The sequence below is a fragment of the Octopus bimaculoides genome, chromosome 9 (genome assembly GCF_046866305.1).
Source record: "Octopus bimaculoides isolate indiv1 chromosome 9, ASM4686630v1, whole genome shotgun sequence".
NCBI classification, from domain to species: domain Eukaryota; kingdom Metazoa; phylum Mollusca; class Cephalopoda; order Octopoda; family Octopodidae; genus Octopus; species Octopus bimaculoides.
In genome coordinates, this window is record NC_142936.1 from 17,110,323 (window position 1) to 17,138,322 (window position 28,000).

At 37.1% G+C, this 28,000-nt stretch overlaps 3 protein-coding genes across 3 annotated transcripts; all 3 read right to left on the minus strand.

Annotated features, from left to right (window-relative positions):
- Positions 1 to 1,249: 1,249 nt before the first annotated feature.
- LOC149133995 (uncharacterized) lies at positions 1,250 to 4,220 on the minus strand. The gene has a single exon (XM_089357200.1). It carries the CDS (start codon positions 3,208 to 3,210, stop codon positions 1,729 to 1,731), a length of 1,482 nt encoding a protein of 493 aa, XP_089213326.1. The 5' UTR covers positions 3,211 to 4,220; the 3' UTR covers positions 1,250 to 1,728.
- Positions 4,221 to 10,953: 6,733 nt separating this feature from the next.
- On the minus strand, positions 10,954 to 14,840 carry LOC106869648 (uncharacterized). The gene has a single exon (XM_089357197.1). It carries the CDS (start codon positions 14,320 to 14,322, stop codon positions 12,331 to 12,333), a length of 1,992 nt encoding a protein of 663 aa, XP_089213323.1. The 5' UTR covers positions 14,323 to 14,840; the 3' UTR covers positions 10,954 to 12,330.
- A 4,278-nt stretch (positions 14,841 to 19,118) lies between these two features.
- Positions 19,119 to 27,433, minus strand: LOC128251420 (uncharacterized). Its single transcript, XM_052978262.2, has one exon. It carries the CDS (start codon positions 24,154 to 24,156, stop codon positions 22,165 to 22,167), a length of 1,992 nt encoding a protein of 663 aa, XP_052834222.2. The 5' UTR covers positions 24,157 to 27,433; the 3' UTR covers positions 19,119 to 22,164.
- Between the last annotated feature and the right edge of the window lie 567 nt (positions 27,434 to 28,000).

A 28,000-nucleotide genomic window follows, 5' to 3' on the forward strand; every position in this document is an offset into this window, starting at 1 on the left:
ATGGTAACTAGGCCTGCTTGAAATACCAGTCAAATCTTGCTCAAACAACACTGCAGTCTTTTTAATGTATATATGAATTTTAAATTGCTTTAAAGTTGTATATATTATTCTATATTCATCTTTGTCAAATCACTTTCATATGGATATATGAGAATTCAGTGATGAAGATGATGATATTTTGCTTCAATTTTGTCTATGCTGTTCGCAGGCATTCCACTAGTTTTGGAAATCCTCGGAAATCTAACCAATGTTACAAGAGTTAAAAGTAATAATTGTGGTCTGTGACAGTCACTTTTTGACACATACCACTATAGATAATACATCTACCTCTCTCTCATTATCTACATGATCACTTTTCCTCTCCCTCTCTCCATATGACTCATTTGCATTTATTTTATCTGACTTTTTTACTCATGTTCTCTAATGCATTATCTCTCTTGCACATGTTGTTTCATTCTTTCTTTTTCTGAAGAGCTGTGCAAAGGAAATAACTGTAAGACAATATTGTCATATTTTACTATAGAAATTTGAAAATTTAAAATATAAATTTATAAACTTTACTTTGTTTTGCATCAAGATGTATATATATATATATATATATATATATTCTTGTGGAAAGATAAATGATGTGGATATTTGTTCAGTAGTTTCTGAATAAAACATGGGCACACACGACACATGATAACATGATCATACATTCATGAGATACTAGATGCTATTCAGTTTCATTGACTTTGGTAGAATACACTGAGATGTACACAGGATATTTTATATTAATTTTACCAAGTACAACAAGGACAAATCTTTTTCTAATTTACTATTGCAACTCACTAACAACTAGGAATTGGTGTTTCTATATGGTTTATAGTTGTGCACTTCTGACAGTATTTATTCAAAATAATTGGGAATGGTATCTGTGGACTTGACTTCAATGAAAATATACATGTTGCCAGGCATTGATCATCCAAGCATGGAAGTCTTTTAAACAAGCAAAAACTGAAAATATCAAAACATAGAATAACTGTAGAATTCAATCTAATCAATGAAGCAATATGACCACAAAGCTGCTAGAATGTTCTAACAACCCCAGGTCTATCAAGATGCCTAACTAAATATTTTTAGGTTTCTGTAAATTTTGTATGGAGACACAATTTTGGGAAATAATATTTTGCCATCGTGTTTCCAAGAGTAAAAAAAACTTTGTAAAGGATTTATTTTGACTGTTAGAAAATAACAACCAACAAAAATGGTAGATAACTTCAAGATTTTTATTTATAAGATTTTAATTTACAAATAAATATTTTGCTACAAATTGAAGTGATAAAATTTTACATTAATTTCTGAATTTCTTCTTTTTACTTGCTATAGAATCATCTCAAAAGTATGTTGCTCTTATATATTTACTGTTTAACAATATGGCTTTATAAAAACAATTTTCCTCAAATTTCAAACCAATAAAGTTTCACAGCTATGTTTTCTAGTCAGATTGTTTCTGTAAGAAACTTTAACGACAAATAACTGTGAACATATTTTTCCAAAGTGTGTATTTGTTGATTACAAAATTAGAATTCAAAGTACCTGAATAGTTCCTTATATATTTCACATTAATAGATGTGTATACAAACAAACATATCAATATAAAATTTTTATTTTGTCCAGCATTTGTTAACTTCAAGCTTATAATTCACAAATAAAAATTTCCCAAATATTTTAGTAAAAGGGTTTCTTTTAAATATGAAATCGCTTTTCTCCTGTGTGTATTTTTTGGTGCGTTTTTAAAATAACTTTGGAGACAAATGATTTCTCACAAATTTCACAACGGAAGGGTTTTTCTCCAGTGTGACTGCGTGTGTGGATAACAAGGATTGAATTATTAATGAAAGATTTTCCACAAATTTCACAGTGAAATCGCTTTTCTCCAGTGTGTATTTTTTGGTGCGTTTTTAAAATATTGTTGGAGACAAATGATTTACCACAAATTTCACAACGGAAGGGTTTTTCTCCAGTGTGACTGCGTGTGTGGATAACAAGGATTGAATTATTAATGAAAGATTTTCCACAAATTTCACAGTGAAATCGCTTTTCTCCAGTGTGTATTTTTTGGTGCGTTTTTAAAACATTGTTGGAGACAAATGATTTACCACAAATTTCACAACGGGAGGGTTTTTCTCCAGTGTGACTGCGTATGTGGATAACAAGGTTTGACTTATTAATGAATGATTTTCCGCATATTTCGCAGTCATAGGGTTTATCTCCAATATGTATCCTTCTGTGTATTTTTAAGACACTGTTTAATATAAATGATTTTCCACATATTTCACAATGGTAGGGTTTTTCCCCAGTGTGACTACGTACGTGAATAACAAGACTTGAATTATCAGAGAAAGATTTTCCGCATATTTCACAGTGACAGGGTTTTTCTCCAGTGTGATTACGTTTGTGGTAAACAAGATTCCAATTCCGAGTGAAAGATTTTCCGCATATTTCACAGCGATAGGGTTTTTCGCCAGTATGTACCCTACTATGATTTGTTAAATAACTGCTATTGACAAAAGATTTCCCACATATCTCACACCAATACGGTTTTTCTCCAGTATGTTTACGTAGGTGAATTGTAAGCTTAGAATTCTCAGTAAAAGAAATCCCACATATTTTACATTTAAACGGTTTTTCTCCACTGTGTATTCGTTTGTGTATCGTTAAATAACTGCTAGTGATGAAAGACTTTCCACATACTTTGCAATGATAGGGCTTTTCTCCGGTGTGTATTCTTTTATGAACTACAAGATTAGAATTAACAGAGAAAGATTTCCCGCATATTTCACAGCCAAAAGGCTTCTCGCCAGTATGTATTCTTTTGTGATTTGTTAAATTACTGTTAGAATCAAAAGATTTTCCGCATATTTCACAATGAAACAATTTTTCTCCAGTGTGTATTCTTTTGTGGGATTTTAAATTACCCTTAGAGACAAAACATTTTCCACATAATTCACAACGATAGGGTTTTTCCCCAGTGTGTACTCTTTTATGCCTTGTTAATTGACCGTTATAAACAAAACATTTTCCACAGACTTCACAGTGGAAGGGAGATTTTCTATTGTGTGTTTCTTTATGTGTGACAACCTCATATTCCGAATAGAAATTTTTTCCACAAATTTCACAGCAATATTCAGGAATATTTTCATATAATGATCTTTCTTTAGTAAACATTTCACTATTTAAAGGCTTATCACCATTGTATGTCTGTGTAAATGAACCTATATTGCTAAAAAAAACAGTTCAGATGGAAGCGTTGAAGTTATTAACGTCTCCCTTATAAAGTCTCAATGAATTCTTATAAGTTATGAAATCCCTCTAACTATAGCCCCTGGTGTAGTTTAGTTGGGTTTTTGGGGGGGATGGGGCTTACGTATCATGGGACTGTGTTTGCATAATATAATCAGATTAATTATAATACTATGTAATAAAGTTAATTACTAATAGAAATAAATAACTTACAAAGATAACATATAGGCGGTGTCATTGAAAATATCACCCTGCTTAAATGATACCGGTGACATAAGTTCAAGGTCCCAAACGTTATTTTGTATATTCAGAAATAATCCGGTCTCGGTAGAGTCATTATAACTCTCTCTCGACACAACAAAATTTTTACGAATTTACATAAAGAATCTTGCAAACAAAATACAAAAATGAAGCAGAAATAATCTGTTACACGAACTGTCTCCTTAAGTTATAACCTACTAGAAATCGGAGACAATTCTCTCGAAATTATAGGAGGTCTGGTTACCTATTAGCTTACTTGAAATTTTATAGACGTTCGCCTCACCTCGCAGGTGGGGATGGGTGTGTAGATACTCATTTTTCTTATTAGGAAAAGGATAATTTCGACAGTATACCCCATTATATATAACCATAACGGTTAATGTTTGCATCTTGATGGATGTTGCACACACATACATGTTTACCTGTTTTAGTGGAACGAATCGACCCCATTAGTTATTTTTTTAATAACCTGGTACTTATACTTGCATATCTAAACGTAAACAAACCAACACCTGTTTTCGCGCCTGTTGATCGTGGTGGTTTGGACGACAGAGAATTCTTAGATTCGGTTTCGAATCTAGGCTTAATTTTTACACTGTAACACCCAATGACCAAACTGCTACAAGCATAAGACATACGTATTCTTTTATTCTCTCTCTCTCTCGCTTAAATTTGTAGCAAAATATTTATTTGTAAATTAAAATCTTATAAATAAAAATTTTGAAGTTATCTACCATTTTTGTTGGTTGTTATTTTCTAACAGTCAAAATAAATCCTTTACAAAGTTTTTTTACTCTTGGAAACACGATGGCAAAATATTATTTCCCAAAATTGTTTCTCCATACAAAATTTACAGAAACCTAAAGATATTTAGTTAGGCATCTTGATAGACCTGGGGTTGTTAGAACATTCTAGTAGCTTTGTGGTCATATTGCTTCATTGATTAGATTGAATTCTATGTTTTGATATTTTCAGTTTTCGCTTGTTTAAAAGACTTCCATGCTTGGATGATCGATGCCTGGTAACGTATATTTTCATTGAAGTCAAGTCCACAGATACCATTCCCAATTATTTTGAATAAATACTGTCAGAAGTGCACAACTATAAACCATATAAAAACACCAATTCCTAGTTGTTAGTGAGTTGCAATAGTAGATTAGAAAAAGATTTGTCCTTGTATTTGGTAAAACTAATATAAAATATCCTGTGTACATCTCAGTGTATTCTACCAAAGTCAATGAAACTGAATAGCATCTAGTATCTCATTACTGTCAATGGCAGCACTACCACCAAGGCAAAACTTGTAGAAGAAATATGTCATGATGCTACCACCAATACTATCATCTGCCTTTACCAGTATTGCCACTATAATTTCTACCACCACTATTACTAAGATAGCTGGTAGAAGAAATATGACTACTTATATTCATGAGTGTATAATCATGTTATCGTGAAGGTATGCACCGCCCCTCCAATGCCTTTTTTTCTTTTCATTACATTTGTTTTCTGTACGTTTGAACCATATACATACATACATATATATATATATATGTATACCCTACTGAAGAGGCTCCGGTGTTAAAGCTGAAACTGTCCGACAGTATAGGGATATCTCGACTGCCACTTTCGGCCGTTTACGGCTGCTGTCAGTATGTATTTATACAACCAGGGCCAGCCTTAAGCCAATTGGACTGATTGCTCCCAATCAGGCCCTGCGCCCAAGGAGGCCCTGTGCTCAAGGAGACCACATCCTATACTGCGAAATTTCATGAGGTGGTCTCCCTGAAGTTTAAAAAAATCTACATAAAAATGCTCCGTAAAAAAAAGAACATACTTTCTATACTTTAGCGACATAAGATACCAAAAGATAAACCCGTTCATCCAAAATTGCTAGGGTCAGCCTTGCTTGTGTGTATGTGAATGTTTGGGAGTGTATATATGGGCATATTTGGATAAAATATTTGTGTGTGTATGTGAGAGTATGTATGTGGTTGTTTAAGTGTATGGTGAATTGTATGTATATATGGTGAATTGTATGTATTTATTTCAATAAAGTGTATTTTATGTGTGTGTGTGTGTGTGTGTGTATTAAAGAAAGCAAAAAATAAATCAGAAATGATAAAATCAAAATATAAATGTGTGTGTAAAAGAGTTGGATCTTTTCCATATGGCAGAATTAAGTGCTCAGCTTTTTCGCGACAGGAATTTCTGTCAAAAAGACATGGTTAAAAGTTCAATTATTTTTCATAGTGGTTTTGGTTTGGTTGAGGTCTTTGTATTTGTGTGAATGTATGTTTATGTTAGTATGTGTATGATTATACATATATGCATTTTTTAGTGTGTGGTGAATTGTATACATTCACAGACGCGTGCGCATGTGCATACAGTGAGAGAGAGATGGGGGGGGAGGTGAGATAAAAATGTTTGTCTCTTGTTCAAAAGAGAAAACGTTTTGCAATGACACCCATTCAGGTTTTTGAGCAAGCACAAACACACAGCCACACACACAGATGGGTGGGGTGCTATAGGAGACATTTGGTGTTACACAATGGTGCTAAACCCAGAACCATATAGCTAAGAAACAGGCTTCTTGCCACGCAGACAGGACTGTGTTTTCTACAACAGAAATTATAGAAAAAATACAAGGTAAGTATATAACCAGCTTCTGAAAAATATTAATTATTAATTTGCTTATATATATATGTATATATATAACTCTCTTGGAATTATATATATATATATATATGCGTGTGTGTGAATATATATATATATATATATATAATTCCAAAAGAGTTAGGGGTTATGAATTCAAGCAACTAAGGGATATATATATATATATATATATAATTGATGCTCAAAATATCTGGCAGTGTCAGCTATAGCCTAGTCACCAGTATTACGAACCAGGTGATACACGAAAGAGTCATACCCAACGACTGGTGTAGCAGCACCATAATCAACTTCTACAAAGGTAAAGGTGACGCTTTAGATACAAATAATTACAGAGGTATCAAGCTTTTAGATCAGGTAATGAAAGTCACGGGGAGGGTCATAGCTCAACTGCTTAGGGAGCGAGTCAGCTTAGATGAGATGCAGTTTGGTTTTGTGCCTGGGAAAAGCACCACTGATGCTATATTTCTGGTAAGACAGCTTCAGGAGAAATACCTAGCCAAGGATAAACCTCTGTTCCTGGCTTTCGTTGATATGGAGAAAGCCTTTGACAGGGTCCCCCGATCTCTCATCTGGTGGTCAATGAGGAAACTAGGGATAGAAGAATGGTTAGTGAGAGCTGTGCGAGCCATGTACAGAAACTCTGTCAGTAAGGTGAGGATTGGCAGAGAGTACAGTGAAGAATTCCGGGTGGCGGTAGGGGTCCACCAAGGTTCTGTCCTCAGCCCCCTCCTATTTATCATAGTTCTCTAGGCTATAACAGAGGAATTCAAGACAGGATGCCCCTGGGAGCTCCTCTATGATGATGACCTTGCACTAATTGCTGAGTCACTATCACAATTAGAGAAGTTTCAGGTATGGAAGCAAGGACTAGAATCAAAGGGCCTTAGAGTCAACCTAGCTAAAACCAAAGTCCTCATAAGTAGGAAGGCAGACAAAACACAAACCCCTTCAGGTAGATGGCCCTGCTCGATCTGTAGAAAAGGAGTGGGAAGTAACTCTATAAGATGCACCCAGTGCAAGCTATGGACACATAAGAGGTGCAGCAATATCAAAGGAAGGTTAACTAGGAAGTTAGTTTTTGTTTGCAGCAGATGTTCTGGAGCTATAAATACTGGAAATGTGCAGAAAACAACTTCTGCCACATTCCAGGGAGAAAAACTAGAAGTGGTTGATAGCTTCCGCTATCTTGGTGACCAAATTAGCAATGGAGGTGGGTGCGCTGAAAGCGTAGCTGCTAGAATTAGAATAGCCTGGGCAAAGTTCAGAGAGCTCTAGGGTCTCTCTCTCAGAGTAAAAGGCAGATTGTATGACGCACGTGTACGAACAGCCATGCTTCATGGCAGTGAAACATGGGCCGTGACTGCTGAGGACATGCATAGGCTCGCAAGGAACGAAGCCAGTATGCTTCGATGGATGTGTAATGTCAGTGTGCATGCTAGACAGAGTATCAGTACCTTGAGAGAAAAGTTGAACTTACGAAGCATCAGTTGTGGTGTGCAAGAGAGACGACTGTGCTGGTATGGTCATGTAGCGAGAATGGATGAGGATAGCTGTGTGAAAAAGTGCCACACCTTAACAGTTGAGGGATCCTGTGGAAGAGGTAGGCCCAGGAAGACCTGGGATGAGGTGGTAAGGCACGACCTTCGAACATTGGGCCTCACCGAGGCGATGACTTCTGACCGAGACCTTTGGAAATACACTGTGCGCGAGAAGACCCGGCAAGCCAAGTGAGACCTAAATCTAAGGCCCAGCCAGCCCACTTATGCGTACCTTCTTTCCTTCATTGGACACTAAATTCCACTTGTGAAGACCTGTTGAGGCAAGTGAAATCGAAATCGAGTTGCCAGCGCCCCCGGACTGGCTCATGTGCGGGCGACACATGAAATCTTTCGAGCAGGATCGTTGCCAGTGCCCATGGACTGGCTCTTGTGCGAGTGACACATGAGGTTTTTCGAGCGAGATCATTGCCGGTGCCCCTGGACTGGCTCATGTGCGGGTGACACATAAAATTGTTTGAGCGGGATCGTTGCCAGTGCCCCTGGACTGGCTCATGTGCGGGTGACACATGAAATGTTTCGAGTGGGATCGTTGCCAGTGCCCATGGACTGGCTCATGTGCGGGAGACACATGAAATCTTTCAAGCGGGATCAATGCCAGTGCCCTGGGACTGGCTCATGTGTGGGCGACACATGAAATCTTTCGAGCGAGATCATTGCCAGTGCCCCTGGGCCGGCTTGCGGGTGACACATGAGGTTTTTCGAGCAAGGTCGTTGCCGGTGCCCCCGGACTGGCTCATGTGCGGGCAACACATGAAATCTTTCGAGCGGGATCGTTGCCAGTGCCCCCGGACTGGCTCTTGTGCGGGCGACACATGAGGCTTTTTCGAGCGAGATCGTTGCCAGTGCCCCTGGACTGGTTCATGTGCGGGCGACACGTGATGTCTTTCGTGCGAGATCGTTGCCGGTGCCCCTGGACTGGCTCTTGTGCGGGTGGCACATAAAAGACACCATTTCGAGCGTGGCCGTTTTCTTGCGGGTGACACGTAAAAGCACCCACTACACTCTCTGAGTGGTTGGCGTTAGGAAGGGCATCCAGCTGTAGAAACTCTGCCAAATTAGATTGGAGCCTGGTGTTGACATCCGGTTTCACCAGTCCTCAGTCAAATCGTCCAACCCATGCTAGCATGGAAGGCGGACGTTAAACGATGATGATGATGATATATATATATATATATATAATTCCAAAAGAGTTAGGGGTTATGAATCCAAGCAACTAAGGGATAATATCTATCCAATATACTGCCGGTAGAATACACAATTATTAATACACAAGTGTTTTTTCATAGCATGGCAATTACATTAACGAGTGTAATAAATGGGTGAGGGTAAAATGTTATTTTACCCTTTATACAGCAATAAGAAAATGGAGGGGATCAAGAGGTGGTATTCATCAACTTTAAGACATTATATTATGTCTATTTATTTATTTTCTAAAATGACAATTATAACAATAACAAAATACATACACGTATAACACACACACACATATATTATATTTTACCACATATGATCCAACTGTTGCTAAAAATAATTAAAGCAAACACTTTTCATTTTGTACGTCAAGTTGGGATCTCCCATAGGCCAATGAGTAGTCCATACAACTTCCAGTATGCTACCGGTAACCTCTAGCAAAACTCTTCAGTAAAAATGTTAATGTTCAATGAAACAAATATTATTACTATCACGTCTACTACTACTACTTTTTATTGAAGTATTTGCCAGCGTACAAGGTGCACTCTCACACAGGATGCACCCCAATTTAACAAGTATATTTTGTAGAAAATACATCTTAGTACGTGAAAAAATTTTTTAAATGGTTTTGTGGAGGAAAATGTATTCTACAGTGTCCACAAAGGTTGGGTACATGGAGTAAATAAAATCATAGCATAAACAATATAAGAAATAATAATTTCTTAAAGTATGTTATTCCCCATGTGGGTACATGGAGCAAATAAAATCATAACACAAACAATTAAATATAATAAATAATTTCTTAAAGTATGTGTTAATCCCTTGTACGCAGACTTTGTGGACAACCTGTACACATGTAAATACTAGAATAAAGTATGTGACCATTAATTTATAGTATATGAACTACGTTATGGGAGTACTGTATTTCACCTTTATCTTCTTTCAGATCAACTCTTTTAATTGTTTCAGTCATCTGACTGTGGCCACGCTGGAGCACCGCTTTTAGTCGAGCAAATCGACCCTAGAACTTATTCTTTGTAAGCCTAGTACTTATTCTATCGGTCTCTTTTGCCGAACCGTTAAGTTACAGGGACGTAAACACACCAGCATCAGTTGTCAAGTGATGTTGGGGGAACAAAGACAGACACACAAACATATAAACACAGACACACATATATATATATATATATATGACGGGCTTCTTACAGTTTCTGTCTACCAAATCCACTCACAAGGCTTTGGTCGGCCCGAGGTTATAGTAGAAGACACTTGCCCAAGGTGCCACGCAGTGGGGCTGAACCCAGAACCATGTGGTTGGTAAGCAAGCTACTTACCACACAGCCACTCCGTGTAGTTTGTTTATTATTTCGTCAAAAGAACTGCCATGCAGAATATAAAACTGGTACTTTTGGCTTTGATGTATTACTGTAATCAGCCACTGTGGTAGTACTTCACTGCTACGGTTTTGTTGTCAACCCTTCGATCCAAATGGCTGACAGGCGAATGAAAGTTTAACATTAATCTTTCTTAGAAATTTTTCACTTAGATAATTTTTAAAAAACCTTTCTTAGAGGTATCACAGTCATCAAATAATGTAAACCACATATCTGGTGTGGGATATGTATGTTGGAGAAATACGTATAATGAGATGATGTGGTCTCTCCACACAACTGTCAGTGTAGTGTAATTTTGCATTAGTCTGTGCTAACAGACTGATATTTAAACTTGTTTGCAATACTTTAAAAACAATTATTGAGCCTAGCAGATTTATGCTTATTCTATTCCCTAGTTTACAACACTCGTTCTGCCAATGTAATACGACCGCATAAGACGCAGGACAAATTTTTGAAATGTTTTAAAAAATTTTTCAAAGCACGTCTTATGCGCCGGCAAATACAGTAATCAAAAATAAATAGCTATCTCTTTACCTTACTAACATATATATATATATATATATATATATATAAAAGGCATGATGCTGTCGTTTTGTATGAAAGAAAATTTCTTCATATACATTTATTAAAATTGCAACATATATCAAGACAAGATGAACATCGTTCCAGCAGTGGCTTACGAGAATATCAGACGCGTTTCAGTCTTCTTCAGCTTTTGTCAATGACACATATCTAGTGGTCACATACCAAGACGAAATCTCTCCCTTACCACGACATATAATGCACAGAGAATAATGCATTCACTAATATTGCGGAAAGTTTACCAGGTTGAAATATACTCGATGTGTGCAATTAAAACAGCATTATATTAAAATATTTACTGTTTAACAATATCGCTTTACAAAAACAATTTTCCTCAAATTTCAAACCAATAAACTTTCATTGCTATGATTTCCAGTCATGTTTAATGAGATTGTTTCTGTAAGAAACTTTAACGACAAATAACTGTGAACATATTTTTCCAAAGTGTGTATTTGTTGATTACAAAATTAGAATTCAGAGAATTACCTGAATAGTTCCTTTCACATTAATAGATGTGTATACAAACATACATATCTATATAAGATTTTTATTTTGTCCAGCATTTGTTAACTTCAAGCTTATAATTCACAAATAAAAATTTCCCAAATATTTTAGTAAAAGAGTTTCTCCTAAATGAGTATTATTTTTTTTTGTATTAAGGAATTGGAATTCAGCAAGAATGATTTCTGACTCACACTCTACCATCACCCTCTCTGCCTGTACTTTCTGTCATCAACCTCTGCCATTATACTTTTGCTCCTTTTCTCCCACAAATGCTGACTTTCTGCCAGTGTTCCATCGCCTGGGTGATGTTTGCCTTCAGTCATTGCCTATCCTCTTGGCCATGTTGCCTTGAATACACAAATCTACCTCAGAGTACTGATTATCTCTATTATGCTCCTTCAAACACAGTCCAATCACTGTCATTCATGTCTCTCAATCTGTAAAGATATCAACAAGCAAGCAGAGATATAGGGTCATGAAGTACTTTTAGTCATGCTAAAGTTACGATTATCTCTCTAGTGCTGATACCACAAAAATAACACCCAGGGCACTCTGTCAAGTGTAAAGTTGTGCAGATCTTACTAAATAAATGACACCTCTCTAGTGCTGGTGCTATGTAAAAAGTATCCATTAGACTCAGTGAAGCGGTTGGTATTAGGAAGGGCATCTAGTCATAGTAACCAAACCAAAAATGAAACAGGAGATGCAGTCTTCTGGCTAAGCAAAAACTTCTGAGTATGCAGACTCCAACCATACGAAACTGTCCAATTCATGCCAGCATTGGAAGTGAATGTCAAATGGTGATAATGATTCACCATGACAAATTTTCTCCAATGTTTATCTGTTGGTGGACTATAACTTTAGATTTGTAAGAAGGTTTTTCACATTTCACATTTAAAAGGCTTACCACTAGTGTGTAATCGTTCATGTCTTTTTAAGAGACTGTTACTGATAAATGATTTGCCACACATGTCACAGTGGAAAGGTTTTTCTCCAGTATGACTACGTTTATGTACGACAAGACTATAATTCACTGAGAACGATTTACCACATATTTCACAGCAAAATGGGTCTTCGCCATTGTGTCTACGTTTGTGGATTGTAAACTTGGAATTTTCATTGAAAGATTTCCCACATATTTCACAGTGGAACAGGCTTTCTCCAGTATGTGTTCGTTTGTGTTTTGTTAAATAACAGTTAGAGAAAAAAGATTTCCCACAGATATCACAAAGATAGGGTTTTTCACCAGTGTGCTTTCGCCTGTGAACAAGTAAATGAGAATTAGTGATATATGATTTCCCGCATATCTCACAATGATAAGGTTTTTCTCCAGTGTGTATTCTTTTGTGAACTACAAGACGAGAATTATCAATGAATGATTTACCGCATATTTTGCAATCATAAGGTTTTTCCTCTGTGTGTATTCTTTTGTGCGTTTTTAGGACACCGCTCAACATGAATGATTTCCCGCATATCTCACAATCATATGGATTTTCTCCTGTGTGGCTACGCTTATGGATAACAAGGTTTGAATTATTAAAGAAAGATTTGCCACAAATTTCACAGTGAAATCGCTTTTCTCCAGTGTGTAATTTTTGGTGCGTTTTTAAAATAATGCTCGAGGCAAATGATTTACCACAAATTTCACAACGGAAGGGTTTTTCTCCAGTGTGACTGCGTATGTGGATAACAAGGTTTGAATTATTAATGAATGATTTTCCGCATATTTCGCAGTCATAGGGTTTGTCTCCAGTATGTATCCTTCTGTGTGTTTTTAAGATACTGTTTGACATAAATGATTTTCCACATATTTCACAATGGTAAGGTTTTTCCCCAGTGTGACTACGTACGTGTTTAACAAGATTTGAACTATTAGAGAAAGATTTGCCACAAATTTCACAGTGACAGGGTTTTTCTCCAGTGTGACGTCGTTGGTGACTAACAAGACTTGAATTCTGAGTGAAAGATTTTCCGCATATTTCACAGTGATAGAGTTTTTCTCCAGTGTGATTACGTTTGTGGTAAATAAGACTTGAATTGTGAGTGAAAGATTTTCCGCATATTTCACAGCGATAGGGTTTTTCGCCAGTGTGATTACGTTTGTGGTAAATAAGACTTGAATTCTGAGTGAAAGATTTTCCGCATATTTCACAGCGATAGGGTTTTTCGCCAGTATGTACCCTACTATGATTTGTTAAATAACTGCTATTGACAAAAGATTTCCCACATATCTCACAGCAATACGGTTTTTCTCCGGTATGTTTACGTAGGTGAATTGTAAGCTTAGAATTCTCATTAAATGAAATCCCACATATTTTACATTTAAACGGTTTTTCTCCACTGTGTATTCGTTTGTGTATCGTTAAATAACTGCTAGTGATGAAAGACTTTCCACATACTTTGCAATGATAGGGCTTTTCTCCGGTGTGTATTCTTTTATGAACTACAAGATTAGAATTAACAGAGAAAGATTTCCCGCATATTTCACAGCCAAAAGGCTTCTCGCCACTATGTATTCTTTGGTGATATGTTAAATTTCTCTTACAATTAAAAGATTTTCCGCATATTTCACAATGAAACAATCTTTCTCCAGTTTGTATTCTTTGGTGGGATTTTAAACTACCCTTAGAGACAAAACATTTTCCACATAATTCACAACGATAGGGTTTTTCCCCAGTGTGTACTTTTTTATGCGTTGTTAATCTACTTTTATAAGCAAAACATTTTCCACAGATTTCACAGTGGAAGGGAGATTTTCTATTGTGTGTTTCTTTATGTGTGACAGCCTCATGTTCCGAAGAGAACATTTTTCCACAAATTTCACAGCAATATTCAGGAATATTTTCATATAATGATCTTCCTTTAGTAAACATTTCACTATTTAAAGGCTTATCCCCATTGTATGTCTGTGTAAATGAACCTATATTGCTTAAAAAACAGTTCAGATGGAAGCGTTGAAGTGATTAACGTCTCTACCTTATAAAGTCACAATGAATTCTTATAAATCCCTGTAACTATCGCCCCTGGTGTAGTTTAGTTGTTTTTTTGGGGGGGGGGCGATAGGGCTTACATATCATGGGACTGTGTTTGCATAATATAATCAGATTAATTATAATACTATGTAATAAAGTTAATTACTAATAGAAATAAATAACTTACAAAGATAACATATAAGGCGGTGTCATTGAAAATATCACCCTGCTTAAATGATACCGGTGACATAAGTTCAAGGTCCCAAACGTTATTTTGTATATTCAGAAATAATCCGGTCTCGGTAGAGTCATTATAACTCTCTCTCGACACAACAAAATTTTTACGAATTTACATAAAGAATCTTGCAAACCAAATACAAAAATGAAGCAGAAATAATCTGTTACACGAACTGTCTCTTTAAGTTATAACCTACTAGAAATCGGAGACAATTCTCTCGAAATTATAGGAGCTCTGGTTACCTATAAGCTTACTTGAAATTTTATAGACGTTCGCCTCACCTCGCAGGTGGGGATGGGTGTGTAGATACTCATTTTTCTTATTAGGAAAAGGATAATTTCGACAGTATACCCCATTATATATAACCATAACGGTTAATGTTTGCATCTTGATGGATATATATGTGTATATATATATATATATATATATATATATATATACATATACACACACACGCGCGCGCGCGTATTTCGTCTAACGTTCCATAAGCCACGAAAAAGATGCCCTCGCATATCTGTGAATAGAGTCGGTATATTATCCGAAGAGTACTATTATATATCCGTGATAGATATATAATACTGTACCCTCCGGATAATATATATATATATATATATATATATATATACCAATAAAAATATTTCAATACAAATGTATTAATTTCCAGCAAAATAAAGCCCTCATTGAATTTATATATATGTATATACATCCTTATGTTACACACACACATACATGTTTACCTGTTTTAGTGGAACGAATCGTCTCCATTAGTTATTTTTTAATAACCTCGTACTTATACTTGCATATCTACACGTAAACAAACCAACACCTGTTTTCGCGCCTGTTGATCGTGGTGGTTTGGACGACAGAATTCTTAGATTCGGTTTCGAATCTAGGCATGGAGAAGGAAGTGTTAATTTTTACACTGTAACACCCAATGACCAAACTGCTACAAGCATAAGACATACGTATTCTTTTATTCTCTCTCTCGCTTAAATTTGTAGCAAAATATTTATTTGTAAATTAAAATCTTGAAGTTATCTACCATTTTTGTTGGTTGTTATTTTCTGACAGTCAAAATAAATCCTTTACAAACTTATTTTACTCTTGGAAACACGATGGCAAAATATTATTTCCCAAAACTGTGTCTCCATACATAATTTACAGAAACCTAAAAATATTTAGTTAGGCATCTTGATAGACCTGGGGTTGGTAGAACATTCTAGCAGCTTTGTGGTCATATTGCTTCATTGATTAACTCGAATTCTACAGTTATTCTATGTTTTGATATTTTCAGTTTTTGCTTGTTTAAAAGACTTCCATGCTTGGATGATCGATGCCTGGTAACATGTATATTTTTATTGAAGTCAAGTCCACAGATACCATTCCCAATTATTTTGAATAAATACTGTCAGAAGTGCACAACTATAAACCATATAAAAACACCAATTCCTAGTTGTTAGTAAGTTGCAATAGTAGATTAGAAAAAGATTTGTCCTTGTTGTACTTGGTAAAATTAATATAAAATATCCTGTGTACATCTCAGTGTATTCTACCAAAGTCAATGAAACTGAATAGCATCTAGTATCTCATTACTGTCAATGGCAGCACTACCACCAAGGCAAAACTTGTAGAAGAAATATGTCATGATGCTACCACCAATACTATCATCTGCCTCTACCAGTATTGCCACTATATTTTCCACCACCACTATTACTAAGATAGCTGGTAGAAGAAATATGACTACTTATATTCATGAGTGTATAATCATGATATCGTGAGGGTATGCACCGCCCCTCCAATGCCTTTTTTCTTTTCATTACATTTGTTTTCTGTACATTTGAACCATATACATACATATATATATATATATATGTATATATATATTTATATATATATATATACCCTACTGAAGAGGCTCCGGTGTTAAAGCTGAAACTGCCCGACAGTATAGGGATATCTCGGTTGCCACTTTCAGCTGCTGTCAGTATGTATGTATACAACCAGTGCGGGCCTTAAGCCAAATGGACTGATTGCTCCCAATCAGGCCCTGCGCCCAAGGAGGCCCCGTGCTCAAGGAGATCACATCCTATACTGCGAAATTTCATGAAGGTGGTCTCCTTGAAGTTTAAAAAAATCTACATAAAAATGCTCTGTAAAAAAAAGAACATACTTTCTATACTTTAGCGACACAAGATACCAAAAGATAAACCCGTTCATCCAAAATTGCTAGGGTCATCCTTGCTTGTGTGTATGTGAATGTTTGGGAGTGTATACATGAGCATCGTATATATCGTATCGTCGTCTAACGTCTTCTTTCCAAGCTAGCATGGGTCGGACGATTTGACTGAGGACTGGTGGACCAGAAGGCGACACCAGGCTCCAATCTGATTTGGCAGAGTTTCTACAGCTGGATGCCCTTCCTAACGCCAACCACTCTGTGTGTGTATGTGAGAGTATGTATGTGGTTGTTTAAGTGTATGGTGAATTGTATGTATATATGTGTGTGAGTTGCTATAAATATATTTGTATATGTTTAATTTTGGGGAAGCTTTTTTATTTCAATAAAGTGTATTTTATGTGTGTGTGTGTGTGTGTATTAAAGAAAGCAAAAAATAAATCAAAAATGATAAAATCAAAATATAAATGTGTGTGTAAAAGAGTTGGATCTTTTCCATATGGCAGAATTAAGTGCTCAGCTTTTTTGCGACAGGAATTTCTGTCAAAAAGACATGGTTAAAAGTTCAATTATTTTTCATAGTGGTTTTGGTTTGGTTGAGGTCTTTGTATTTGTGTGAATGTATGTTTATGTTAGTATGTGTATGATTATACATATATGCATTTTTTAGTGTGTGGTGAATTGTATACATTCACAGACGCGTGCGCATGTGCATACAGTGAGAGAGAGATGGGGGGGGAGGTGAGATAAAAATGTTTGTCTCTTGTTCAAAAGAGAAAACGTTTTGCAATGACACCCATTCAGGTTTTTGAGCAAGCACAAACACACAGCCACACACACAGATGGGTGGGGTGCTATAGGAGACATTTGGTGTTACACAATGGTGCTAAACCCAGAACCATATAGCTAAGAAACAGGCTTCTTGCCACGCAGACAGGACTGTGTTTTCTACAACAGAAATTATAGAAAAAACACAAGGTAAGTATATAACCAGCTTCCGAAAAATATTAATTATTATTTTGCTTTTTATGAATATCTCATTTAGCGTAACATTATGCAACAGATGAAAGTTTCTTTGGGACCTTGTTAAATTTCTTTCCAATTTTTGCTAGAATATTTTTAGAAAGCGTAGTTTGAATGTGGTTTCGCTTACTGATGGTGAAAATTTTTGGTACATTTATAGTTTAACACCTAACTCAATTTCGGTGGAAAATAATGCTTTTCCCTCATTTTTTTCTTGTGCTATCAGCTAATCTAATCTCCTAATGTGCCGCAAATAATTTTTTTCCACAGAAATCAGAGGGGGTGGGGTAGGGCAGAAATTCCCTCCTCACCTCACCCAATTGTGCCCCGCACTTTCTAAGGCCGGTCCTGTGTGCCGACTGCAGCATCACAGCGCTTCAGCTTCTATTTCTAGTATTGTAGGTATTCTAACAATCTCAGTCATATTTGATAACAATTATAGTTTACCTTTTTGATAATACATTGCTAAACCTCTGCCAACTATATATATATATATATATATATATGCGAGTAAAAATAAATACAAAAAAGGTGGGGTTTTTTTGTATGATTGTGTATAGAGGAATATATTATTTTGCTTAAAAGAGTTCCAACACTGTCTGTTTTTTATGTTTTATTTATATTCCTGCAGAACTAATGTGGGGTATAGAATATGGAATATACAATATATAATATGATATACAATATACAATATAAAATAAAAATGGATGGCACCATGAAAGAAAGTATTGAATGTAGATGAAATATTGAGTGTTCAATATAAAGGATCAAATATATAAATATATAAATATATATATAAAGGCGACTCGAGTTTCAGGGCTATTTCCCTTCGTCATGGCCGGTATGACAGACTTTATTCTAGTATTTACATGTGTATATATATATATATATATATATATATATATATATATAATTCCAAAAGAGTTAGGGGTTATGAATCCAAGCAACTAAGGGATAATATCTATCCAATATACTGCTGGTAGAATACACAATTAATAATAAACCTCTGACAACTATATATATACATATAAATATATATGTATATATATATATATATATATATATATAATTCCAAGAGAGTTAGAGGTTAAGAATCCAAGCAACTAAGGGATAATATCTATCCAATATACTGCTGGTAGAATACACAAGTGTTTTTTCATAGCATGGCAATTACATTTCCGAGTGTAATAAATGGGTGAGGGTAAAAAGTTATTTTACCCTTTATACAGCAATAAGTAAATGGAGGGGATCAAGAGGTGGTATTCATCAACTTTAAGACATTATGTCTATTTATTTATTTTCTAAAAAGACAATTATAACAATATACATACATGTATAACACACACATATAATATTTTACCACATATGATCCAGCTTTTGCTAAAAATAATTAAAGCAAACACTTTTCATTTTGTACGTCAAGTTGGGATCTCCCATACAACTTCCAGTATGCTACAGGTAACCTCTAACCAGCAAAACTCTTCATTAAAAATGTTAATGTTCAATGAAACAAATATTATTACTATCACGTCTACTACTACTACTACTACTTTTAATTGAAGTATTTGCCTGCGTACAAGGCGCACTCTCACATAGGATGCACCGCAATTTAACAAGTATATTTTGTAGAAAATACATCTTAGTACGTCAAAAAATTTTTTTAATGGTTTTGTGGGGGAAAATGTATTCTACAGGGTGTCCACAAAGGCTGGGTACATGGAGTAAATTAAATCATAACACAAACAATTAATATAAAAAATAATAATTTCTTAAAGTATGTGTTAATCCCTTGTACCCAGACTTTGTGGACAACATGTACACATGTAAATACTAGAATAAAGTATGTGACCATTAATTTATAGTATATGAACTACGTTATGGGAGTACTGTATTTCACCTTTATCTTCTTTCAGATCAACTCTTTTAATTGTTTCAGTCATCTGACTGTGGCCATGCTGGAGCACCGCTTTTAGTCGAGCAAATCGACCCTAGAACTTATTCTTTGTAAGCCTAGTACTTATTCTATCGGTCTTTTTTGCCGAACCGTTAAGTTACAGGGACGTAAACACACCAGCATCAGTTGTTAAGTGATGTTGGGGGAACAAAGACAGACACACAAACATATATATATATATATATATATATATACATATACATATATATGACGGGCTTCTTACAGTTTCTGTCTACCAAATCCACTCACAAGGCTTTGGTCGGCCCGAGGTTATAGTAGAAGACACTTTCCCAAGGTACCACGCAGTGGGGCTGAACCCAGAACCATGTGGTTGGTAAGCAAGCTACTTACCACACAGCCACTCCGTGTAGTTTGTCTATTATTTTGTCAAAAGAACTGCCATGCAGAATATAAAACTGGTACTTTTGGCTTTGATGTATTACTGTAATCAGCCACTGTGGTAGTACTTCACTGCTACGGTTTTGTTGTCAACCCTTCGATGCAAATGGCTGACAGGCGAATGAAAGTTTAATATTAATCTTTCTTAGAAATTTTTCACTTAGATAATTTTTAAAAAACCTTTCTTAGAGGTATCACAGTCATCAAATAATGTAAACCACATATCTGGTGTGGGATATGTATGTTGGAGAAATACGTATAATGAGATGATGTGGTCTCTCCACACAACTGTCAGTGTAGTGTAATTTTGCATTAGTCTGTGCTAACAGACTGATATTTAAACTTGTTTGCAATACTTTAAAAACAATTATTGAGCCTAGCAGATTTATGCTTATTCTATTCCCTAGTTTACAACACTCGTTCTGCCAATGTAATAAGACGCAGGACAAATTTTTGAAATGTTTTAAAAAATTTTTCAAAGCACGTCTTATGCGCCGGCAAATACAGTAATCAAAAATAAATAGCTATCTATACCTTACTAACATATATATATATATAAAAGGCATGATGCTGTCGTTTTGTAAGAAAGAAAATTTCTTCATATACATTTATTAAAATTGCAACATATATCAAGACAAGATGAACATCGTTCCAGCAGTGGCTTACGAGAATATCAGACGCGTTTCAGTCTTCTTCAGCTTTTGTCAATGACACATATCTAGTGGTCACATACCAAGACGAAATCTCTCCCTTACCACGACATATAATGCACAGAGAATAATGCATTCACTAATATTGCGGAAAGTTTACCAGGTTGAAATATACTCGATGTGTGCAATTAAAACAGCATTATATTAAAATATTTACTGTTTAACAATATCGCTTTACAAAAACAATTTTCCTCAAATTTCAAACCAATAAACTTTCATTGCTATGATTTCCAGTCATGTTTAATGAGATTGTTTCTGTAAGAAACTTTAACGACAAATAACTGTGAACATATTTTTCCAAAGTGTGTATTTGTTGATTACAAAATTAGAATTCAGAGAATTACCTGAATAGTTCCTTTCACATTAATAGATGTGTATACAAACATACATATCTATATAAGATTTTTATTTTGTCCAGCATTTGTTAACTTCAAGCTTATAATTCACAAATAAAAATTTCCCAAATATTTTAGTAAAAGAGTTTCTCCTAAATGAGTATTATTTTTTTTTGTATTAAGGAATTGGAATTCAGCAAGAATGATTTCTGACTCACACTCTACCATCACCCTCTCTGCCTGTACTTTCTGTCATCAACCTCTGCCATTATACTTTTGCTCCTTTTCTCCCACAAATGCTGACTTTCTGCCAGTGTTCCATCGCCTGGGTGATGTTTGCCTTCAGTCATTGCCTATCCTCTTGGCCATGTTGCCTTGAATACACAAATCTACCTCAGAGTACTGATTATCTCTATTATGCTCCTTCAAACACAGTCCAATCACTGTCATTCATGTCTCTCAATCTGTAAAGATATCAACAAGCAAGCAGAGATATAGGGTCATGAAGTACTTTTAGTCATGCTAAAGTTACGATTATCTCTCTAGTGCTGATACCACAAAAATAACACCCAGGGCACTCTGTCAAGTGTAAAGTTGTGCAGATCTTACTAAATAAATGACACCTCTCTAGTGCTGGTGCTATGTAAAAAGTATCCATTAGACTCAGTGAAGCGGTTGGTATTAGGAAGGGCATCTAGTCATAGTAACCAAACCAAAAATGAAACAGGAGATGCAGTCTTCTGGCTAAGCAAAAACTTCTGAGTATGCAGACTCCAACCATACGAAACTGTTCAATTCATGCCAGCATTGGAAGTGAATGTCAAATGGTGATAATGATTCACCATGACAAATTTTCTCCAATGTTTATCTGTTGGTGGACTATAACTTTAGATTTGTAAGAAGGTTTTTCACATTTCACATTTAAAAGGCTTACCACTAGTGTGTAATCGTTCATGTCTTTTTAAGAGACTGTTACTGATAAATGATTTGCCACACATGTCACAGTGGAAAGGTTTTTCTCCAGTATGACTACGTTTATGTACGACAAGACTATAATTCACTGAGAACGATTTACCACATATTTCACAGCAAAATGGGTCTTCGCCATTGTGTCTACGTTTGTGGATTGTAAACTTGGAATTTTCATTGAAAGATTTCCCACATATTTCACAGTGGAACAGGCTTTCTCCAGTATGTGTTCGTTTGTGTTTTGTTAAATAACAGTTAAAGAAAAAAGATTTCCCACAAATATCACAAAGATAGGGTTTTTCACCAGTGTGCTTTCGCCTGTGAACAAGTAAATGAGAATTAGTGATATATGATTTCCCGCATATCTCACAATGATAAGGTTTTTCTCCAGTGTGTATTCTTTTGTGAACTACAAGACGAGAATTATCAATGAATGATTTACCGCATATTTTGCAATCATAAGGTTTTTCCTCTGTGTGTATTCTTTTGTGCGTTTTTAGGACACCGCTCAACATGAATGATTTCCCGCATATCTCACAATCATATGGTTTTTCTCCTGTGTGGCTACGCTTATGGATAACAAGGTTTGAATTATTAAAGAAAGATTTGCCACAAATTTCACAGTGAAATCGCTTTTCTCCAGTGTGTAATTTTTGGTGCGTTTTTAAAATAATGCTCGAGGCAAATGATTTACCACAAATTTCACAACGGAAGGGTTTTTCTCCAGTGTGACTGCGTATGTGGATAACAAGGTTTGAATTATTAATGAATGATTTTCCGCATATTTCGCAGTCATAGGGTTTGTCTCCAGTATGTATCCTTCTGTGTGTTTTTAAGATACTGTTTGACATAAATGATTTTCCACATATTTCACAATGGTAAGGTTTTTCCCCAGTGTGACTACGTACGTGTTTAACAAGATTTGAACTATTAGAGAAAGATTTGCCACAAATTTCACAGTGACAGGGTTTTTCTCCAGTGTGACGTCGTTGGTGACTAACAAGACTTGAATTCTGAGTGAAAGATTTTCCGCATATTTCACAGTGATAGAGTTTTTCTCCAGTGTGATTACGTTTGTGGTAAATAAGACTTGAATTGTGAGTGAAAGATTTTCCGCATATTTCACAGCGATAGGGTTTTTCGCCAGTGTGATTACGTTTGTGGTAAATAAGACTTGAATTCTGAGTGAAAGATTTTCCGCATATTTCACAGCGATAGGGTTTTTCGCCAGTATGTACCCTACTATGATTTGTTAAATAACTGCTATTGACAAAAGATTTCCCACATATCTCACAGCAATACGGTTTTTCTCCGGTATGTTTACGTAGGTGAATTGTAAGCTTAGAATTCTCATTAAATGAAATCCCACATATTTTACATTTAAACGGTTTTTCTCCACTGTGTATTCGTTTGTGTATCGTTAAATAACTGCTAGTGATGAAAGACTTTCCACATACTTTGCAATGATAGGGCTTTTCTCCGGTGTGTATTCTTTTATGAACTACAAGATTAGAATTAACAGAGAAAGATTTCCCGCATATTTCACAGCCAAAAGGCTTCTCGCCACTATGTATTCTTTGGTGATATGTTAAATTTCTCTTACAATTAAAAGATTTTCCGCATATTTCACAATGAAACAATCTTTCTCCAGTTTGTATTCTTTGGTGGGATTTTAAACTACCCTTAGAGACAAAACATTTTCCACATAATTCACAACGATAGGGTTTTTCCCCAGTGTGTACTTTTTTATGCGTTGTTAATCTACTTTTATAAGCAAAACATTTTCCACAGACTTCACAGTGGAAGGGAGATTTTCTATTGTGTGTTTCTTTATGTGTGACAGCCTCATGTTCCGAAGAGAACATTTTTCCACAAATTTCACAGCAATATTCAGGAATATTTTCATATAATGATCTTCCTTTAGTAAACATTTCACTATTTAAAGGCTTATCACCATTGTATGTCTGTGTAAATGAACCTATATTGCTTAAAAAACAGTTCAGATGGAAGCGTTGAAGTGATTAACGTCTCTACCTTATAAAGTCACAATGAATTCTTATAAATCCCTGTAACTATCGCCCCTGGTGTAGTTTAGTTGTTTTTTTTTGGGGGGGGGGGGCGATAGGGCTTACATATCATGGGACTGTGTTTGCATAATATAATCAGATTAATTATAATACTATGTGATAAAGTTAATTACTAATACAATAAAATAACTTACAAAGATAACATATAGGCGGTGTCATTGAAAATATCACCCTGCTTAAATGATACCGGTGACATCCGGTCTCGGTAGAGTCATTAATAACTCATCTCGACACAACATTTTTTTCCGTACACGAATTTACATAAAGAATATTGCAAACCAGATACAAAAATGAAGCAGAAATAATCTGTTACACCAATTGTCTCCTTAAATTATAACCTACTAGAAATCGGAGATATATCACTCCAAATTATAGGTCTGGTTACCTATCTACTTGAAATTTTATAGACGTTCGCCTCGCCTCGCTGTGGGGATGGGTGTGTAGATATTCAGTTTTCTTATTAAGAGAAGGATTATTTCGACAGTATACCCCATTGTGACTGACCATGTGGTAGACGGAATTGACGTGGTGATGGGGATGGATGCGATCAACCGCCTTGGAGGAGTCAGTGCTCGTGGAGACGTAGTTTTGTTTGGTGATGCAGGGGTGTCACGTGCCGTGAATCTGTAACATGAGAGGAAGCATAGCTCCTCAAGGGACTGCACTGCTTACATTCTTGAGGATAAAGATTTTCGGGCGGTGTTCGAAGGTCAGCGGTGGACGGCAGAGTGGCGTTGGAAAGGTGAGGCTGAACTGCTACCAGCATACCTTGAAGGGACATGCCAGTGGTGAATTTGAAGGAGAGGTAGAGAAGTGGATTAAGGACGGTGTCCTTATCCTGTGGAAGGCGGAGGTGCTGCGTGAAGTGTTACTACTAAAGGCAGTGGTGCAGCCAACAAAGGGCAAAGTCGGGCCGGTACTGGACTTTCGGGAGATGAATGGCCATGTATCGTGGCGACTGACGTCTGCGGTGAGACACTGCGTGAGTGGAGACAGATGACGAGGGCAGCGACGATTGTCGACTTGAAACTGTGGCAGTATCAGCTGGTGCGATATAAGGGCCAGAATACTGTTTGACTAGGTTGGGTTTCGGGCTAAATTCCGCACCGAAGATCATGGCGATAGTGCTCAAGTCTATCCTGGGAAAGATGGGCAAGATAAGAAGGGACACCAATTCCTATATAGATGACATCTTGGTAGATGAGACCGTAGTGTCTGCCACAGAGGTTGTAGGTCACCTCAAGAAGTTCGGGCTGATTGCGAAGCCAGTGGAGCCAATGGTTGGAGGAACCTCACTGGGGCGCAAGCTTCAAAGAGATAGATCAGGCTCATTGGTGTTACAGAGGTGGAACGAGATCCCGGAACTGGGTACCAGTAGCAACAGGAAAGAACTATTATCGATGTGTGGGAGGCTCATGAGACACTACCCAATCGCAGGGTGGCTGTGGACGGCGGGCAGCTACATGAAGAGACGAGCAGAAAGGGCAAACTGGGGAGACAAAGTAGGGACGGTGGTGATGATGCGAGAAATCCTAGAGAGGACAAGAGCAGAAGACACAGTAAGAGGGAACTGTTTCGTACCCAAACTGGAGAATGCGACCGTACGGTGCGATGCTAGCAGCGTAGCGATAAGGGTTGTACTGGAAATCAGAGGCGTCGAAGTGGAAGACGCAGCCTGGCTTCGAAAAGCTGACGATTACAGCCACATCAACGTGGCTGAATTTGATGCAGTGCTGAAGGGGATGAATTTGGTCCTGAAATGGCGGCTGCACCCCATGGAAATCCGAGCCGATTCGGCCACCGTTCCTGGTTGAAGGGGACCAGTGATCACTGATGAAAAGAGGGCGGCAGAGATGTTAATAAAGCACCTCCTAGGGATTCTAGGAGAACTAGCTGCCAAATTTGGTTTGGAGCTGAGCATTGTCTTTGTGCCTTCAGAAAGGAACAAGGCAGACGTCCTACCCAGGGTGAAAAAGGCCTGGTTGGCGGAGCCGGATATTCGAAGCAGGGGATAGCTGCACTGTGTCGGTTAAGTGACTAAGGAAACTGCATGCCATGCATCATATGGGCGTGGATAGAACCCTGTATCTTGTTGACGCCGACGTCACTCGGCAGAGCATCCAAAAGATGGTCGGAACTTGTGATGTGTCGTCAATCCATTGACCCTGCTGCAGGTGCGCATGAGCAGGGAATCATCTCGGTAGAGCACAACAGGAAACGATTGGCGGTGGATGTGATACACTACTGGCAGGGGACGTGTCTCTCGATGGTCAACTGTGGGTAGCTTGACCATTTGGAGGGATTTGAAGACAGGTACTGCAGACGAGATTGCACGTATCCTGAACGAGATATTCCTGGAGCGGGGCCCTGTGGATGAATTGTTGATGGACAATGGCACTGCGTTTCGTTCAGAGATACTGAAGGAGATGCTTGATAAAGAGAATATGCACCGCTTCTTCAGAGCAGTGTACAGGCCGAGTGGAAATGGAATCGTGGGAAGACATCATCGAACGATCAAGGCCGTGGCGGAGAGGGGGTGTATCTCTCTGCTGGAAACAGTGTTCTGGTACAATATGTCGCCTCGATAAAGACAGGCTGAAGAGTCCGTATCACCGAGCGGGTTCAGATATGAATGGTGGCATCCGAGTAAACCATCAGAATGCTCTACGGAAGAGAGAAAGAAAGAGAGAGGATGGGGAGGGAGAGAGACTGTCTTCGTGGAGGTGGGAGATGAAGTCTGGGTCAAGCCCACGAAGGCACGCTGCACATCTCAGTGGAACAATGACGGCTGTTAACTTCCAAAATAACGTTTCTGTGGATGGAATGCCGCGTCACGTCTTGCAGGATTGTCGCTTCTTCGGACGACGAAAGTAGAGCAGAGAAAGAGAACGTGACTACGTCCCTACAGAGATCACAGCATGTGAGGCGTGCACCCGGGTGAATGGAAGATTTTGACGTGGAGTAAAGTGAAGAGGTGATCTATGAGACCATGGGGCGTGTGGGGTTGAGTCGGAAGGAAAGGGCTGTGACGTCAACGGTCAGGGGCCTTGACCAGAACAGGAAGGGCGAGAGAGGAAGTAAGAGAAGGAAGACTACGGTGCTCACGGCGAACGGACGTGAGGTAAGCGAGCTAGTAGGGACGGGTACTAGCAGCTGCTATCGTTAGGTGCGCGGGCTGGGCACGAGTTTTGGATTGAGTACAGCTGGACAGCAAAACGACGAGAAGGTAGGCGAATTGTTTTTTATTTCCCTGCATTACAGTTCCCTCGCACAGCAGGCAGGCAAGTAGGTAGAAATATAGAGGGGATCGAGTGTTGGCGTGTAGTCCGTGTGTAGCAGTGTTAGTTCTAGGGTTTTGTAGACATATATAGTCATGTTGTGAAAGCGCGTGGCTTAGTTAGGGTATTTAGCACACGATTGCAAAACCTAGGATCGCACTATAAACTTTCGGAAAAAAAGGTTAAAAACTAAAAATAGGTGAACTAATTAAAAGCTGTTTTTGTATTATTTATTTATTCTAGCAAAATTCTGTTGTTGAGAATATAGGAATCTGAAAAAACGTAAGGGAAAAAAAAAACAAAACAAAAGGATACGGGTAACATTGATCACAGAAGTATTGAGTAAAATGAAAATATTAGGGAATGTACAAATATCACTTGGTACCTGACCGAAACGAAAAGCTTACTAT

What these genes read in the sequence shown, in the direction of transcription:
- LOC128251420 (XM_052978262.2), bottom strand. Translation starts at nt 24,156, where the DNA reads ATGTTTACTAAAGGAAGATCATTATATGAAAATATTCCTGAATATTGC.
- LOC149133995 (XM_089357200.1), bottom strand. Translation starts at nt 3,210, where the DNA reads ATGTTTACTAAAGAAAGATCATTATATGAAAATATTCCTGAATATTGC.
- LOC106869648 (XM_089357197.1), bottom strand. Translation starts at nt 14,322, where the DNA reads ATGTTTACTAAAGGAAGATCATTATATGAAAATATTCCTGAATATTGC.